Source organism: Photinus pyralis, unplaced genomic scaffold, assembly GCF_008802855.1.
Source record: "Photinus pyralis isolate 1611_PpyrPB1 unplaced genomic scaffold, Ppyr1.3 Ppyr1.4_LG1, whole genome shotgun sequence".
In the NCBI taxonomy this organism is placed as follows: Eukaryota; Metazoa; Arthropoda; class Insecta; order Coleoptera; family Lampyridae; genus Photinus; species Photinus pyralis.
Window position 1 is genome coordinate 32,249,158 of NW_022170249.1, and position 18,943 is coordinate 32,268,100.

Here is an 18,943-nt window from a genome sequence, read left to right on the forward strand (position 1 = left end):
CTCAGTTGTGAAGTTTTGTCTTTGGTGGACTGGTATTTGTCCACAATCTGATGGTAGCTTTTATTTTGGACTTATTTTGAATTTTTTCCCAAGTAGAATTTTTTTTAATATAAATTGAACCGATATTTATTAAAAGAAATATTTAAAATTATGTAACAAAGAAAGCAATAACATAAATTACGTCCAACTGTTTTTCCGCCGGGAGAGTGCCCAGGATACAGGCACTATTTACGCGTTGGCATTGTTTAAAGTATTTAAACAATGGCGTTGGATAGCCAAGGATATCCTTTGGAATAAAAATTGCTTAGCGCGTTTGTCGCCGGATTCCGCAATTAAACTTCTGGCTATTCTATTAAGAAAATCTCGTGATTCCTTGCACCATGCGCCAAGTGTCTCGAAAGCAAGTCCCATAAATATATAAGTAGTCTTTCTCTAGATCTTGATATTTTTTGTGTTTTTTTGAGCACGCCTCTTCTGCAGCACTTACAGAAGTGCTCTTGAAGTTTGCTGTGGATAAGGTGTCCACGCATGTACAGTAGAATTTTTAAACTGCAAAAAGTGTCAAGGTTCTGAGAACATTCCCCCGGACAAATATTTTTCATGTTAGCTTCAAGTTTTATTTTGATGATTGGAATAAATGCGATGTGCGTCATTTCCCCACAGTCATTATCAATGGGCGCGTTTATAAGACGCAACTGTTGTGGAAAATTGGATGCACATATTATTCTCTTTGTAACAAGAATGATAAAGTAACAGAAAGAAAAATACCCCACCCAAGCAAAAAAATAATTGGAGATAATTCTTATTGGTAAAGTAAAAAGGAATCTAGTTTCGTCGCAAAAGATATGTAAATTAGAGTTTGAAGGTTAATAAACAATGGATTAACTAAACAGCTAAGAAGGAACGACAAAACGCAACGCGATGCGGCCCGTACCGAGCGCACGAATCACCGTCGGAAAACTTACACTTCAACGTTGCCATTTTAGATAGTGTATGGTCGGTTGCCTAAGTGGTAGTAAGCTTCCGATGATCATTACTTTTGTCGATGATAGTCCATATGGTTAAGGTCACCAAACCGTTGTATGCCCGACTACAGTTTCCGATTCGGGTTGCAATAAACTAGTTGAACCGTGTACGGGGGTCTAATAAAGCAAAGAAAACTCACCCCTGACTACTAACGCTCACTTCGATCATCAATACTTACCTAACTGCAACTATAATTTTTCTGGTTCTGTCCGTCCGTCCAAGGGTTTTAGCATTGAATTGTTTTAGCCCTCAGCATTGAGAGCACTTTGGAAATGGTTTTTTATTTAATAACTATCATCAAGACGTAGAAATTTAGATAATCAAGGTGGTGTTATGAATATTGCAAATATTTCTATTTTGTACGTCTTGGCAGCTTTGAAAATAGGTACATACTTACCTAAGATGTATTTTATAATCCAAGTTTCGCAGTAGGTAAATTGGAGGCGAAAATGACTATGACGTGTTTGCAAAAAATGGTTAAAGGATCCCCCACACCAACGCAGTACGGGGATAATGGGAAACCTGGAGTCATTTTATAATTGACATTCAAATGAATTATTTCTCGTCTGACGAAGAAGAAGCACTTCTTTTAGTTGCCGTAGCAGAAAAAAACAGGTAGGTTTTAACATTTCTTGAACAAAACAAAGACAAACAATAAAAATTATTTTTGCCGAATTTGTATCCGACTGTATAAAACTAATGCGGTAACTTCAAAATTATTTAAAGTCCTCGTTGTTGGATCAATTAGGTAAAATCTTTGAATGTAATTTATATTCAAAGGTAAAATGAATCTAGAAATGTATGCATGTATGTTTTTTTTAAAAATACAATATTTAACATTAAAAATTAAATTGAAATTTTAGTTTAATCTTTTTTTACATCGCGTCGTAGATTGTATATATAAGGTGGAACCTTTCAGCATCCAGCGCATTCTAAAGGTCTGGAGAATCTAAAGAAGCAGAATACTAATTCTTCCAAGAATTTGATGAATCCAGAGAACCTGAAAAATCGGAAAATATTAAAGAAACGAAAGAAAAAAAGAATCTAAAACTCTAAAGGTAAGGTATTTTTTCGAGAAGGATTTACGAGGAATTTGAAATTAACGTTTAACGTACTACCCCAATCCCTTTCTACCATCAGGCAAACGCATTAACGTTGGCTCGTTGTTTCAATTTTTTTTATGATTCTTATTTCTTATTGCACTCTTTCGGTTTTTCCCGATTCGTACCGAACAACCCATAAATGTAAAGAATTTTATTTGATTTGATATGATTGGAACAATATGGAATTTTGAAGAAGTTGAACAGTGTATTGTGGAATAATCGAGATAATTAAAAAAATCCGAAGACTCCGAAAGAATGAGTAGTGCAAGGATTTGAAAAATGGAAAAAAGTAAAATAACTAAAGTGAGAAAAATTTTAAGAATTTAATGAACAATGTACAATAAGAAATAAGAATCATAAAAAAAATTGAAACAACGAGCCAACGTTAATGCGTTTGCCTGATGGTAGAAAGGGATTGGGGTAGTACGTTGAACGCTAATTTCAAATTCCTCGTAAATCCTTCTCGAAAAAATACCTTACCGTTTCCCTATGGTGCGTTCTACCTGGGACACACTGTATGTAATTCGTTAATTTAAGTAGAGATACGTCCAACGTTGCCAAGTTTACTAGTGCACGGATATACCGGTAGTTGGTAGTAGATCTAAATAGTTCTAGTCACGCAGTAGAAATTATGTGGTACAAAATATCTACTAGTGAACCCGCAGCGCAGAGACTGCTGTGGTCTACGAGTAAAAATCTCGTAGAAAAATACTCTATGTAGGCTGTGGTGAACCGTAAACGTAGGTAGTTTTCCAAAGATTTCCTCAGCAAGTAATTTCAAACTATCAAGAAATCAAAATTTCGTTTTCTAAAGTATTGCCAGGATTGATTATTTAATATGACTGACGATTCTTGGAGGACTGCCACTTTCAGGCAGAGTGTTGTGTCGAAAATGTAAGTGATGCTCACAAATTATTGTTGCCAATATGTTTTAATTTCGATTTGTAGTGACGAAGCAATTCGCCAGTCACGTATGCCTACATCACGTAACAGCATGGAAATGGAAAATCATGTATTTCAGAAGGCAAAGACAAAAGAAGAGTACTTGGGTTTTGTGGCAAGATTGATTCTACATGTTAGAGAAATGAGTAAGTTATTTAGGCATATTGTTTGCTTTTTACATATAAGATGCCTATTTTGTTTCGATTTTCTGTTGAATAAGTATTGTAACTGTTTGTTTTTGTTTACGTTTGTTGGGATTGGTATCGAGTTGGTATCAGCTGCTTGTTAAGATACCTAATTGTTGTCAGTAGGCTGCATTTGAAGACAGGAAGGCATTTTTTGTGTTGGATTATCACATTAACCAACCTCAATTTAGAACCAGACTTAATGAAGATCCTGCTAGTAATTGCTCTATTTGCAAGTGTTCCTTGAATTTTAAGAGAAATGTGCGGGAAAGTGGCTGCACTTGTAAAAAGAAACCAACGGAAAGGCCATAAGTGATGATACACTCTTGAATTGGCCTCCAAGATCTCACTTTCTTTGATTTTTCTTGTGGGGATACAGCAAAGACCACCCTTACACAAGGATACTATATAATATAAGGATTGCTCGATCCCTATACTTGTAATGTTGCCCAAGTTTAAGTCATATGTGACGTCACCAACGGACCTGGCTGTCAGAATTGACAGTTATAATTTGCTAAGTTGTGAACGTATTTGCATGGACGCCAAGACGCCGATGTGCAATATTAGACTGTAACAACAACCGTGTTTGCACAAAAATCACTAACCCGGAAGTCATTTACCATAACTTCCTTAAAACCGATGGATTAATACGCAAGGAATGGATATGGTGCTGCAAGCGAGATTAATGGACAAATGTTTCTAATGTAAATGCCTGCCTACAACACCCATTTGAACGTATTTTATGGTAATCCTAAAGGTCGATTCTCATTAGAGCAGCACCGAGCGGCGCGGCGCGGCGCTAGCAGCAAATTGCAAATTGTAGAGGGGTATTCCCACTTAAGCACCATTTGGAAGCGTGACGAAGCATGACTGAAACATAAAACGAGTGGCGAATTTTGCAAGCTGGTAGTTTCTGTTGGCATCTAAACTATTGAAGTGTCATTAACTGTTAATGTCAAAGATTGATTTGTGTTTGCAGTGCTAGATATTTCTACTTTACAATAATTTGGTGCAGTTTTATATTTTTCCTGTGTGTGCTTATCTTCAAACCCAGCGCCATCTACTACCTTCTTATAATGAATGAAGTATAGGTGAAAACGGATCTACTTATTTACATGCGAAAAATTGAGAGCAGCTTTTCACCGCGCCGCGCTGCTCGATGCTGCTATAATGGGAATCGGCCTTAATCAAAGCATGCGCTGGTACTGGGTCCGCGAGTGACGTCACTACACGCGGCGAAAAAATTCAGTGATCGAGCAATCCTTATATTATATAGTATCCTTGACCCTTACAAGAAAACTTACCTGAGATTCAATTGTAAGGAGGGGCTATTGGATGGTGACCTTGAGGATGACCTTGACCTCGACCTTCGACTTTCTTATCGACGCCATATTGAATTTTGTAGTCACTCGCTAGAGAAAAGAACTACAAAATCGGAGATATCAAATAATGAATATTGTATTTGGTAGTTAGACTCCTATTCTTGAACCGCTCGATAAAAATCGGTGAGTAGGTAACTTTGTCATCGGTGACTCACTCACTCACCAAATTCCGTATTCTTGACACTAATTGAAAACCGCTCGAGTTTGTCAACTTGGCACCACTGTATTCTCACTTTTTTCTCATGTCACTTGTTTGAATCTGTCAAATTGTGATTCATTGCGCTTGCGTTTGTAATTTTTGCGATTTATTCAAATTTAAAATTAAAATATGTCTCGCGCTTCAGAAGAGCAAAAGCTGATACTTGTTCAGTTTTTAAAAAAAAATAAAAACGTCGTGGCAGGGAAAACGTCACCTAATTTTACCAACAAAAATATACACGAGAAGTGGAAGACGGTTGCAGCATCTTTGAATAGCACTGGAAGGCCTTACAAAGATTGGAAAAATTGGCGAAAAGTAATGTTTTCATTAATATGCAACTCAATACCTTATTAAAGCTATATATATTGTTGCAATTTTAGACTTGGCAAGATTTATATTCTCGCGTAAAGGCGAAAGCTGCCAGAATCAACCGGTCAACAAACCAAACAGGTGGCGGTCCCCCCAGTGATGAAAAATTGACCACATTCGAGCAGGATATTGTGGACACTTTTATCAAGCCGGTAGTGGTAGAAGGAGATTCATTAATTAAAGAAAGTGTCTGCAATTTCCATGCGAATGATACAAGTATATAGGCTACGATTTTTTAACAACTTTCACGTTAAAATTTTTCCTTGTCCTTTTAGCCACATCCATGATCTCCAATTCCAGTGGTGCAATTGTTCATCCCATAATATTGAACCCTGTTGACGAAGTCGACATCGAGGTTATCAACATTGACGAGGTAACCAAAATCCCACCTACGCAACCCACGACATCCAAGAATCTAACCAGAACTGGTTCAGCAGCTTCAGAAATTGTTAAAAAAGGGAAGAAGCGAACGGCAGAAGAATCGAGGGCGGAATATGCAGAATATTTGAATAAAAAATTAAAAATAAAAAAAGACTATTACGACGCAAAAATTGAGCACTTACGGCAACAAACTGTTTTAATGGAACAGCAACTCATTATTAATACACAATTGCTAGAATTAAAAAAACTTAAATATAGCTCCAACTAATGGTAATATGTAAAATATAACGACAAACGATTTTTATTGATAATTACATAATGATATAAATTTTCTAGTTGTATAATTACAAGTGCTGGGGAGCGGCTAATAAATTTTTCAGTGCATTTTCCTAAAAGAAAATTAAAGCTGTTGCCTGCACTTGGTCCATCTGGGCCACTACTACTCCTCCGTTTTAAGCTTTTTCTTCGTGATTTTTTTCTTATACAGTGTAGCACTGCTTCAAGACCAGATCGACAAAAGATTTTTTGGACTAGTCACTTCCTTCCTGAGAAAATATATCTTTATATACTTAGCAAAACTGTGGTAAAAACAGAGGTGTAGAAATTGTACACTTCACACGGATTATGCACACTTTCGCGAGCAAAATGATAATCGTTAAAAAGAAGGAAGTTTAATAAACAGTTTCGTATAAATAAATAATAAAAATCGCCTAGAAATCACAGGAGAACGAGCACGAAAATTTATCAAAAGCGAGGTTAGATTTCATTCATAAATCATATAAACACTGAGAAACGACAAGGTGAAGGATGCATAAAATACTCACGAAAAGCGTGACGGTTTTATTTATTGCCTATACTTTAGGAAAATATACGAGTAAGATCACCAAAAATCAGTTTAAAAGGATCGCACAACTCAAGTCACTGAAAAAAAACTGATCGACTGAAAGCGCTCGACATGTGACAGTGTGAGTCACCCACTCGAACGGTTTAAAGCGTCAAGAATACGAAAATATGAAAATCGCTCGAGATGACGTCATACTCACTCACTCACACGGTAGTCACGCGTTCAAGAATAGGGCCCTTAATCTTGAATTTTTGCCTTGAAGTTTACAATGCATTTCTTATGGCAATAATTTCATGGTCAATATTGTGATAGAAACCAAATTCATTCGTTTATTGTTTAGCATAGTCGCCGTCTACACGGTTATGGAATTATCATAAATACATTGCATTGAAATTTTTTCTTTACATCCCCTGCAGTTTTTGAGATATTTCGTGCAAATTTGAAATATAAGTTACACTGAAGGGCATGACCAATGATAGTGAGAATCTATGGAGTGATATTTTTTCAGGAGTTATATATTCTATTTCCAACCCCAGAACTTTTTTCGGTGCGCCACTGGTAGACTGTGAAAGAAGATTTTCTGGTTTGTTTAGAAACTTTTTAGTCTCTTCTAATTTTTTCGTATCTCTGGCCGTCATCGAGAAAAACAAATAAAAATCACTCGAAAAAAACAATTCTCCGTATATATATTTCTTAAAATGGTCCAGTAGGCCCTGGCTTTATTTGGATAATATGTTGTTTTTATTAATTTTGACAGTTGGCATTGCAAATTGCATCTTGTATTTACATATGTTTATAAATAAATGGTTTAAATTGTTCAGCGTTCAGTATAACTATAACACCCTGTAGATCGGTAATGAAGCGTTTGCGGATCTATGTTTATATGAACTTTTAGCCATAAAATAAGCCAAAGAATTAGCCCTTTCCATATTCACACGATTTAGGAACACCCTGTATAACATATCAGGCGATTCATTTATGTTGAGACGATTTAACAACTTGATGGAATCATCCTTTTTCAAAAAAGTTTATGTACAATTGTAATCTAATCGGTGGTGACCTTGAGCGTGATCTTCACCTCCACTTTCACGGTCAACTTCAGAATTCTGAATAGGACCCCCTAATTTTGAACTCAGAAATGAAAAGACCATGAAATTTTGCACACTCTTGAAAATTGCTTAATATGACGCAATATAAATAAATATAAAGAAAGGTGCTTGGTATTCAGAATTATGCCAACTATTAAAATTAGACCATTTCCCATGTGTGTATACATTATTAAGGATCCTCAGATCCTTTATAGTTTTGTATTGTCGTCCGTCCGTCCGTCCGTCCGTGTGCGCTCTAACTCTTTTTAAAAGTGGCCGATTGTGTTGAAATCTGGTATACGGGTACGTTGGACATTAAGAACGGACGCTATTGATTTTCAGGAAGCTGGTTCAACAGGAACAAAAGTTATACGACTTCGAGTGAATCGGGGACAGGAAAAACTGCGAACTCAATATAATAAAAATTAACATATTTCATTCCCTAGGTCATGTATCGAGTTCGGACTTTCGCTAGATTATTCCCTATGACTCTTAGATGTGTAACGATTCAATATAACTCTTCTCTGTGGTCTCGGTCAAAAGTTTTAGAGCAAAATGTACCCAAAATTATTCTTTACACATGAATTTAGAGTTGTAAAAGCTTTCAAACGCATTATCTTGATGCTGAAAGAGTTGATAACGTGCACGTTTGATAACCGCATGTGTGTGATTCAAAAATGTTAAATTATTTTTCTGAGGCCACATGGATTTTGATCAAAATATGTCAAAATCGTTAATTATGCACCAAAATCGTTGGGAAAAAGACTACGCGCATTATCTCAATGCCCAAGACATGAATTTGATGCATTTTTGGCGACCACGTGGATTTTGATCAAAACATGTCAAAATCGTTATTTATGCACCAAGTTCGTTGGGAAAAGACTAGGCGCATTATCTCAATGCCCAAGACATGAATTTGATGCATTTTTGGCGACCACGTGGATTTTGATCAAAACATGTCAAAATCGTTATTTATGCGCCAAGAGCGTTGGGAAAAAGACTACGCGCATTATCTCAATGCCCAAGACATAAATTTGATGCATTTTTGGCGACCACGTGGATTTTGATCAAAACATGTCAAAATCGTTATTTATGCACCAGGATCGTTGAGAAAAGACTAGGCGCATTATCTCAATGCCCAAGACATGAATTTGATGCATTTTTGGCGACCACGTGGATTTTGATCAAAACATGTCAAAATCGTTATTTATGCACCAAGATCATGGGGAAAAAGACTAGGCGCATTATCTCAATGCCCAAGACATGAATTTGATGAATTTTTGGCGAAAACGTGGATTTTGATCAAAACATGTCAAAATCGTTATTTGTGCACCAAGATCGTTGGAAAAAAGATCAAGAGCATTATCTCAATGATCTAAACATGAATTTGATCTATTTTTATGGACCACATGGATTTTGATCAAAACATGTCAAAATCGTTATTTATGCACCAAGATCGTGGGGAAAAAAACCAAGAGCATTATCTCAAAGCCCAAGACATGAATTTGATGCATTTTTGTTAACTATAAAATGTATTTTGTAAGATTAAAATAAATTGTCGTTAAAAGTGATTGTAATACTGAGGATCCTTTGATATTTCGTTGTATCGGTTTATTTTATTTGTGTAGCATGGCCAAATTTGGTTGTTGGTATGGGGTAACTCATAAACTATAACTGAAAAAAATTGACCTCGCAGTCTCGATGTATTTTTTTAAGATAAAGTCGAGATTCAACAGCAAACTAGCCATCTTTTGTTTTTGACTTATGTGCAAAACTTGCATTTTTTCAATATTTAGATACAAACCTATAACTTCTTTGTTTATGAAATTATCAGAAATGTGGTTATTACAAATGATTGTTGCATAATCTGTCGTTTTCAAAATAAGTATATGGGGTCAAGTAGAAACGTTATCGGACCTAACCTCATCCTTTAAAATGGAACACCCTGTGTATTTTAATATTAAAATCAGACAGCATACTAAATTCTCTTTTCAATACTATACCACACCAGGTATATCAAAAAAAGAGTCAAGCGATTTAAAAAAAATCAAAAAAGTTTCAAAGATTTTTAAAGATTTAAAAAAGTCCGGCGAAAAAAGTTAAAAATCTAAAATTTTTTTTCGGCAAACCGGTTATTTTGATTTAGTTGAAATGTTAGCAGTGTACATTGGGCATAATGGGTGTAAGACTGTCAAAAAAGTTTTTTTTAATATCTGGTTTGAACTAGGAGGCTGTTATCAATTATTAAATCAGTTAAACGGTATGCGACCAGATGTATTTTCCAAAAATAACTAATTTCTACAGCTAGTGGTATCTGCGCGGGACACGGAAAATTGTTATTTCGCCCGCCCCCTCTGTCGATTTATTGACCCGCTCAATCTGGCTATGGCCCTGGGATCCTAGCAATTGATAAATAAGAAACTGTCTGATGTCCCTATTTTTCTCATTCAAAATTTTGAAGTTGGAATAATCTTGAAGGTCGAGATCAAGCTCATCCTCAAAGTGACTACAGGCCCCCTTAGGGCCGATTCTACAATGAAGGTATACCGAGAATAAGCTATACCTAGAATAAATGTCGACGGTGGCGTTGGTTACCATTGTGTCAACCAATGGCATACATGTTGCTATGGCAGTTATTCCAAGAATATCTTATTCTCAGTAAAAGTATAATTGTAAAACCGGCCCTTAGACAATTTTTATATGAGACTTTTTTCCAAAAAATATGATCCCAACAAGTTATTAAATCCTCTCAAGACAAATGAATCACCTGGTATAAATAACATATACAGTGATGTTTATTAAGAAGTAGACATAGGGATTTGTGTGTATTGTTTTTCCCTATGTCTACTTTTAAATGACAAACTCTCTAATGAAGGGCGCCTAATTTTAAGCAACCAAAATAAATTCTTAAAACAAATAAAGATCTGACTGTTTAAATATTGTTGCTTTATATAGCGTTTTAGCGTTGTAAGTAAAGCATTGATCATTGCAACATTTTTTGATGGCATTAATAGAAAAATGTCGATAAGATGGTCCTTTGTTTCGTGGGTCATGACAGTATGTAAAGAGGACCTGATAATACCTAGCAGTACACATGCAGGAGGGTAGTACATAGGCAGAACTTAGTAGTACCCCATGTAGTACCCAGAAGTAGGTACATAGAATTACTGGCAGGACAGGGGGAGTACACCAAGTACTGTCAATTTCGACAGTACATGTACAAAAGGTTGCCTAGTGAAATACCCCTTGGAACAACCATTTGTCAATAGTTTTTTATGGTAAAAGTACACAAGAAATTGAGTAGTTCCCATTTACATAAAAGTGTATGCATATTTTTAGCCTGTGTGATTGTAACAATTACATATAATAGAAAAATATAATTTACATACAATTCAGATGTAAATTTTTTTTGGTAACTTTCTTCTAAAAAATGGTGGTCTAGTCCACAAATTTAAAATCATAAGTGTCTAATGTTAACCAGTATCTGTTCATGTTGTTTTTTCGTGATGTTATTTTATATTCAGATCCTATTAACTACGAAATAACTTGCAGGGTATAATCTGTATCTTCACTTAATAATATCAATTTTATTTCAATTGTAGATACCAAAAAGGGAGGTGAAATGAACGGTCCTGGATCAGTACAAAGTGGTCCAGGCATGCCGGATCCTATTAATGCCTTGCAAACTTTAGCGAGCCAAGGCTCGCGCAATAATCAAATGATGGGAATGGGAGGACCTCAGCAGCAAGTACAGATGGGCGGTCCTCAGCAGATGCCGCCGATGTCGGCCACGAATTTATTACAAACTATAAACAGAGGTCCCAACCAAGGAATGGGAAATATGCAAACTAGACCCACAATGGTAATGGGCGGTAATGGCCCCATGGCAAATCAGATGGGTAATCAACTCCCCGGACAAATGGGCGGTCAATTAGGTGGACAAATTGGGGGGCAAATGCCGGGACAAATTTCTATTTCGACTATGGCGCAAATATCTGGACAATTACCAAATCAGTTGCAAAATCAGCTCAACAGTCAAATGCAGGGTCAAGTTAACAACCAAGTGCCAAATCCTCTTCAAAATCAATTACAGAACCAACTCGGTAACTAATCTATTTCTGCCACTCTTGTTACATTGCGCTTTAATAGGGCCCACAATGCAAGGACCAATGGGAGGTGCAAATCCGATGTCTAATCAACTACAAAACCAAATGCCCAATCAACTTCCAAACCAAATGCTTGGTCAACTTCAACAAATACAACGCAAACCCGCAGATAATATCATAATGAACGCGCCCAATGCCGGTTTTCCACGTAATTCCACTCCCACTCAATTTCTCCGTCAAAGCCCAACACCTTCTGTTCAGTCACCCGCAAACTTAAGTGGTCCTCCGCCGAGCAATCAAATGGTTGCCTCTCCAGCATTAGTACATTCGCCGAGCTCACAAATGAGTTTAATGCCCGGTCCTCAACGATCTGTAGGAATGGCACCTAGTCCGAGCAGTTCTCTGAATACTCCCGGCCAGCCTGGTCAGAGTCCAATGGGAATGCAGGAGGAGCAAGCATATCGCGAGAAAGTCCGTCAGCTCAGCAAGTACATTGAGCCCCTTAGGAAAATGATTGCTAAAATGGGCAATGACGGTGAGCGTATGTCATCAATTTTAACTTTTTTAAACATTTTCTCTGCAAGCGAGTAGCACCTAGTCACAAGAAATACGTTCCAGATGTGGAGAAGTTAAGCAAAATGAAGAAACTGTTAGAAATACTATCGAATCCTTCCCAACGCATGCCCTTAGAAACTCTTATTAAGTGTGAAGTAGTCTTGGAGAAACTGGATTTTAAACGAGGGGACGGAAGTGTTGCACCTCCTGCTCACTCGGTCACATTCAAAGAACATCACTGCTTTACTCCGCTGTTAGAAGCAGTTAGCAACAATCTGCAGTCATCCGTTATCAACCACACTCTTCATCGAACATTTGGACCGACACTCGAAGCTCTCTTTGGTCCAGAAATTCGGTACTACACTATCATTTTATTTAATTAACCATTTAGTAATCTTCTAAATCTGCAGACTAGTTCCATCACTTAAAAGGAAGAGGGTGGAAGAACCCCCCAACGAAATTCCTGACGTCTTGCAGGGAGAAATAGCTCGTTTAGATCAACGTTTTAAAGTTTCATTAGATCCCTGCCAACAACCAGGTTCGAAATCAATTCAGTTGATATGCGGTTTGGAATGCAAGTATCTTCCGTGTGTCCCTCCTGTCTCATTAATAATACCTGAAGACTATCCGAAAAGTTCTCCAAAATGTTACATGGCTCCACACGAGTATAATGCCACTCAGTTTCTCTCAGCCGTGCAAACCGCACTGTTGGCGAGAATAAAGAAACTTCCAAAGCATTTTTCATTATCACAGCTACTTGATACATGGGAGATGAGTGTGAGGCAAGCGTCTGCGCCATCTCACGTACCAATATCAACAACTACTCTTTTAATGGGTCTGTAGGTTATGGAATTTATCGAATTTAAAATTAAAATAATAAAATATAAACTGTAAGTGTGCGTTTACAATGAACGTATACGTAAGCATTTCATTAAACGTAAAAATTTTGCAAAGTTGAACTGTATAGAAACATACGAAGGTGTTTACAATGAACGTAATTTTTACGTATGTATATGTAAGTGATATGTAAGTCTTGCGCATAGTCGCAAAGGTTGAAAATGTGTCAAAGTTACGTACGGTTGCTAGTAAAAATAAATAATTAATGTTGGTTGCACTGGTGGGTTGGTATAATTGAAAAATATTTGTGCTTGTTCACATTCAAACTTCAAAGCAGGTATCATTCATGGCGCGAAGATAAATTATACACACAGTTTTAGATTGACTTCACTCCAAACCTTACAGCACAGCTTACTTACTAAGTAAGCGGCGTATTTTGGCGCGAGATATTAATAGGTTATGTATTTACAATTTACTACATAAATTATACTCTTTTTTGCAGATAGATGTCGCTTACATTCCTATAAATTAACATAAAAAATTACGTTTATTGTAAACAGCGAAGTAAATTTACGTAAACGATACGAATATGTACGAGTTACGTTTAATGAAATGCTTACGTATACGTTCATTGTAAACGCACACTAATAATTATTTATGTAACATGATACCGCTACAAAGAACCAGATACTATTTCTGATTTCATGATACTACAAATACATAATAAAGTCAATTTAATCATTTATGCATTAATTTTCAATGTTTCCCATTTGAATGTCTCTGGTCTAGATCTCCAATTCGGGCCCTTTGTACTACCTCCCTAACTAGAGTTGTCCGACCCCTGAACATCACTCAAGCCCATCCCACACGTGAGATGAACCTAAGGATGCGGGAAGGGGAGGCGGCTTTAATCGTAGCCATGTCCGGTCAGGATACCACCCAGCTATGGATCGTCTCAGTTGGAATAGAGCGGGACATTCACAAAGTATGTGGTAGGCCCCACTCATGGTCCATATACTAAACAGTTGCCTCACATCCAAACAACCAATAAAACGCGCTGCCATTGTGACGTACTTCAGCCCGCAGTAAACCGCCCACCCACCCATGCGATGTATGTGTTTGTTTACAACAACCAGCAACCATATGGTTCTTGCGCATGGCGACAATCGAACATCATGTTCCACCTAGCCCTGTGCTCATACAGGGCAACATCACAGTGATAATATGCGTCCTCGTGAATACATAGTTAAATACTTAATAAAACAATATAAAGGCATAACCACCTACACAGTATATAAAAACCAAACACGATTTACTAACGGTACTAAAGCTGGAAACACACGATCGAACATCACGACAAACATGTAAGCGCGTATATGTTCGTCAACGTCAAACATTATCACACAGACTAAATTAATGAATCCACCTACATGTTCAAAGAGTTTTTCGGTGCAACACACACGCGTTGGGCGTTGATGTTTGACGAACATGTACGCGCGTAGTACATGTTTGTCGTGATGTTCGATCGTGTGTTTCCAGCTTTATAAAACAATAAGCTTAGAGCACGCCATGCTTCAATAAACATCAAAATCTTATGTACCTAAACTGTAAAGAATATCAAGTTGTGACACAAAATTTAAAGATTGATGGTTAGTAGGTACAAGAAAAAATGCATCAATGATTATACAACATGTAATTAGACCTATCAAAAGAAAATAAACATTGAGAAAACAGACACGTTACGTTATAGCACTCGATGCCTTCGGAATCTGTTACCGACGGAAACCTTCCGCCAAGTTTCATCGTGAAGATCCCATTTCTCAGCGTCTGCGCAGAACGGTCGAAGTCGAACACTTATTACGATTGTTGTATACCGAGCGTTTCGTAATTTTTCCATAGTGCTATTCTTGCACATGTAGTGTGTGTTTCAAAGGCTCAAAAATGTATACAGGACGAGCGTTGTTGGTTGGAGGGTTGGTTGCCTATAGCCATCTATTTCATGCATTGACATGATTTTTTAAATATATATGCTACGGGCATTGGATAAAATAATTTACAACTGCCAAAAAAACCTGTCATTTTCTGACGAATTTCGAAACGCGAAGTACTAGATTTTTAAAGGTTGCTCTTGTAACGTGCGCGAAACCGTCAACAATGAAAAAAGTATTTCGCACACATGCCAAAATTGAACTTAAACAGCAAATTTAATTAACAATCGGTTCAGTTGTAGAAAAAATATTGTATATAACGCTAGCGCGAAGTTATTTCGCGCATTTGACTGATATTTTGATTCGGCTTCGCCTCGTCAAAATACCTTCAGTCTCAATGCGCGAAATTGAACTTCGCGCTCTTGTTATATAAATAAGTATTTCATCAATGATGCGAAGGCATTGAATAATTTTTTACTCAATGGCTACGGCAATGCGGCGGTTATTCATAATAACCGGTAAATGTGAATAATTGAGGAAAGGAACAGCTTCCGGAATGTTTTTTTCATTCAATATCTTCTCAGTTTCATACGTTTATACCATTGAATTCTTGTACGTACATACAAAAGCATATAAAATTTTATAATAAAATATATCCAAATGCGAAAGAAAAGCGCATCACGCAACCCACAGTACCTATTAGTACAAAATGGGTCTATTCATTCATTTTACGCGCACGTTCAAGTAGTAATTTTCAGTGTGGACATTGAATACATTTATTCAATGGTGTGGATTAGTCTTTCATGTTTAGTCGTCCTCCTATAGTTAAAAAAAAGCAGAGGATAGATACCCAACATACATAGCAGAGTATTGATACCCCCCCCCCCCCCCCAGCAACCTAATTGTCTTAAAGCGAAAAATCATTCCCTTCACCACCAATTCACAAATCATCACTTTTCACATTTGGTAAACCGGGCACACCAACGCCAAATCAATGCAAACCATGTGTACATATGCAAAAATGTTAACAATTACAAAAAGGAGAGGCACTTCAGCACCGCCCACGTCAGTTGACCTCCTTAAATGTGGAAAACAAACCTCAAGTTATTTATATACCTATTAATGTACCTACCTATATGAGATACCTACTCTGTTTTTAACGTTTAAAATGTAAAAAAACAAAACTGGTTATTAAAAATATTTTGCTTAAAATTTTATTTATTATATTCTCTCTTTAAGTATATAACACGTATGTACTTAGAATCAAATATCGCTGATAGCACTCCTTAAACTTATCAGAAAATGTTGTGATTTTTGTAGATATTAATGGATTTAAGATAAATTATCTGTGAAAGATATGAATGTGGTTTGCCGGTTTGAGATGTTGATTTTGAGTTGGTGTTAATCTCGTAAGCTAGAGCCATAGAAAACCTAATGGGTTAGATTTTCTATGGCCAGAGCGTACTACATCGCATCGGCGAGATCTGCACTCCGTTGATGGTATGGTAGGATATTGCGAGGTTAGATGGGGCGTATGTATTTCCAGTTTGATGGTCTGTGTTGTCTACAGTGGCTGAGTCTTCTATTTTGGAGCCCACTGACAGAGGCATTTATTTCATAAGACACTATACTGCATTTGGAGGTGCGAACGCAGTATAGTATCAATAGGAGAGCATTGTAAAACAATTTTAGAAAAACAAACCTTTGGAATGTTTACAGCGATTATACCTAGGTACTATTAAGGATCATAATTAACAAAATTGTAAATTTAGAGCAAAAACATTTAGAGAACTTGTTCTTTTTGCTCAATTCTCTAGTTTAGTTCTATTCATTATACGATTATCGTTTGTATTTTAATTTATGCATTCAGGAAGAAGATCTATAATTGAGTATAATCACAGATATATTACGTATATCTGTGGTATAATCTTATAAAGAATAAATTAAACAAATATAGCAAACGAGCTCCTGGGTATGGCTATAGAATGTGTAAAACCAAATTTTAAACCTGATGTTAGTTTTACTTTTATTTAAAGTGTATATGTATGAAATTTCATTTGAATGCCTCCATAAATAAGAAAGTTGGCACTGCGCATGCGCAAAACCAAATTTTGAAAATTGCGTTAAATTTGCTTTTATTCCAAGTGGCTATGTATCAAATTTCATTTAAATCTCTCCATAAATAAGAAAGTTGGCACTGCGCATGCACAAAACCAAATTTTGAAAATTGCGTTAAATTTGCTTTTATTCCAAGTGGCTATGTATCAAATTTCATTTAAATACCTTCATAAATAACAAAGTTTGCAATTCGGTCTGTAAATGGTCGAGATGCGCAAAGGGCACTGTGAATGCTGATCGATTAGGCTCAACTTTTGGAATTGTGTTTTATATGGCTAAAGCTATGCGCATATTGAATTTCATGCAATTCGGTTCATAACTAACGGCGATGTCAAAAGGGCCTACTTTATTTTTTGGTCTACATTGCCAATTCACGAACTCCGATCTACAAATTTGATAAAAAATCCACCTGCAAAATTTCATCGTAATCGGTCCAATCGTTTCTGAGTTATCGTGCTAACGGACGGACGGACGGACAGACACCGCAAAATTAGAAAACTCGCTAGGAGCTCGTTAATAAACAAACTGAACAGGATCTTCGAGGATATTTTCAAGGAAAATTCAAAGAACGAGGACGTTCTTTCGTAAGGGAGGAGGAATTATATCACTGAGAACACCTTTCTTAATTTAGTTCTATTTTGATTATTATCTTATCAGTAATGATTGACACTTCAAATACCTCACTAATGTTTCATCATTCTAAATTTACCAGAAAACTATCACTTGACTACGTACGAGTAGTATTGTCTTATTGATAAAGTTAATTATAAATATAATATATTATAAAACCTTCGTGAACGTATTATTAGACAGATTCAATAGTTCGTTAAACAGATTCGTTCAATTATAGTAATTCGTTGAATAAACATAAGTATATATGCATATCTTACTCAACTTTTATTCCACGGGAAAAATAACAATTTCCAGAAAAGCTAAACTTACAATTCTGTAGTAGGTACCTACTATTGTTTAAATACCTACTTTAACAATGGTACCTAGTATCTACTTCACAAAAGTATTCATATCATTTGGCAAAGATAATACATTTGGTAATAGCTGTTTAGTCATTTTTAAGACAAAGCAATTGTTTTCACTTCAATGAAACATTTTTGGTTACCGAGAGGGGGTGGCATTGACCCCCAGACTAGAAGCAACCCTCGATAGATCCGTAAAGGGTCAACTTTGTAGAACCTAAAACTTCATCTACATTATATGTATATAAAACAGTAAGACCGAAAAGTGTTTGTAATCTTATAGCTGAAGAACGACTGGACCGATTTTACTGATTTTTCGTTTGTTGGATCAGGTCTTCGCTGGGAATAGGACATAGGACATAGAAAATTCACAATTATATATAAAACAAAGATCGAAATGCGTTAATGACGTTCTAACTAAAGAACGGCTGTACCGATTTTAATGACTTTTGGTTTGTTGGATTTGTTTTCGCTGGGAATAGCACGTAGGATATTAACACATATGAAAAATGTAGGAAAGAATAAATCAAATTATGATGCTTTGCTACCACGTGAATTTTCACTCAAAACGCTAATTTCTGAACACTTTATTAACGATGCTCGAGATCGTTTATAATTTTGTAGCTGCCTGTCTGTTCGTCTGTTTGTCCGTCTGTCTGTCCGAGTGCACGATAAATTTGTGTAGAAACGTCCGTCCGATCGCTTTGAAAATTGATACACATGTTCTTGAGGATATAAGAAAGGTCGCTATTGTTTTTCGGCTATGTATAGACTAACGGGTCAAAAAGTTACTGCCTAAACCTCTAAAAAAGGGTTTCTTTTGAATGTCCGGTTTTCTGTGTTAGTAAATATTCCTTAAACCTCAGGTAACTTATCAGATGAATAAAAAATAATTGCGCATGTGCT

The 18,943-nt window shown here is 36.4% G+C and overlaps 2 protein-coding genes and 2 long non-coding RNA genes across 6 annotated transcripts; 3 read left to right on the forward strand and 1 right to left on the reverse strand.

The window, feature by feature from the left end:
- Positions 1 to 1,114: 1,114 nt before the first annotated feature.
- Positions 1,115 to 2,112, forward strand: LOC116177754. Its single transcript, XR_004146747.1, has 3 exons — positions 1,115 to 1,411; positions 1,456 to 1,641; positions 1,946 to 2,112. It is a non-coding gene; the product is annotated as an uncharacterized LOC116177754 (long non-coding RNA).
- Positions 2,113 to 2,733: 621 nt separating this feature from the next.
- Positions 2,734 to 13,162, forward strand: LOC116177721 (mediator of RNA polymerase II transcription subunit 15). Of its 3 annotated transcripts, none has more exons than XM_031496795.1 (6): positions 2,734 to 3,023; positions 3,078 to 3,217; positions 11,122 to 11,622; positions 11,669 to 12,160; positions 12,217 to 12,535; positions 12,591 to 13,162. In XM_031496795.1, exons 1-6 carry the CDS (start codon positions 2,968 to 2,970, stop codon positions 13,021 to 13,023), a joined length of 1,941 nt encoding a protein of 646 aa, XP_031352655.1. In that variant the 5' UTR covers positions 2,734 to 2,967; the 3' UTR covers positions 13,024 to 13,162. The 3 variants fall into 3 exon arrangements, with proteins under 3 accessions (XP_031352655.1, XP_031352666.1, XP_031352659.1); XM_031496806.1 differs by having other exon boundaries at positions 2,735 to 3,023; positions 12,244 to 12,535; XM_031496799.1 differs by having other exon boundaries at positions 2,736 to 3,023; positions 11,669 to 12,166; positions 12,244 to 12,535.
- On the forward strand, positions 4,780 to 5,918 carry LOC116177740. Its single transcript, XM_031496820.1, has 3 exons — positions 4,780 to 5,152; positions 5,218 to 5,422; positions 5,482 to 5,918. The coding sequence occupies exons 1-3, from the start codon at positions 4,967 to 4,969 to the stop codon at positions 5,853 to 5,855; spliced, it is 765 nt and encodes a 254-aa protein (XP_031352680.1). The 5' UTR covers positions 4,780 to 4,966; the 3' UTR covers positions 5,856 to 5,918.
- Positions 6,067 to 6,670, reverse strand: LOC116177748. The gene is made up of 2 exons (XR_004146744.1): positions 6,412 to 6,670; positions 6,067 to 6,132 (listed from the first exon to the last, which is right to left on the reverse strand). It is a non-coding gene; the product is annotated as an uncharacterized LOC116177748 (long non-coding RNA).
- Positions 13,163 to 18,943: the final 5,781 nt, after the last annotated feature.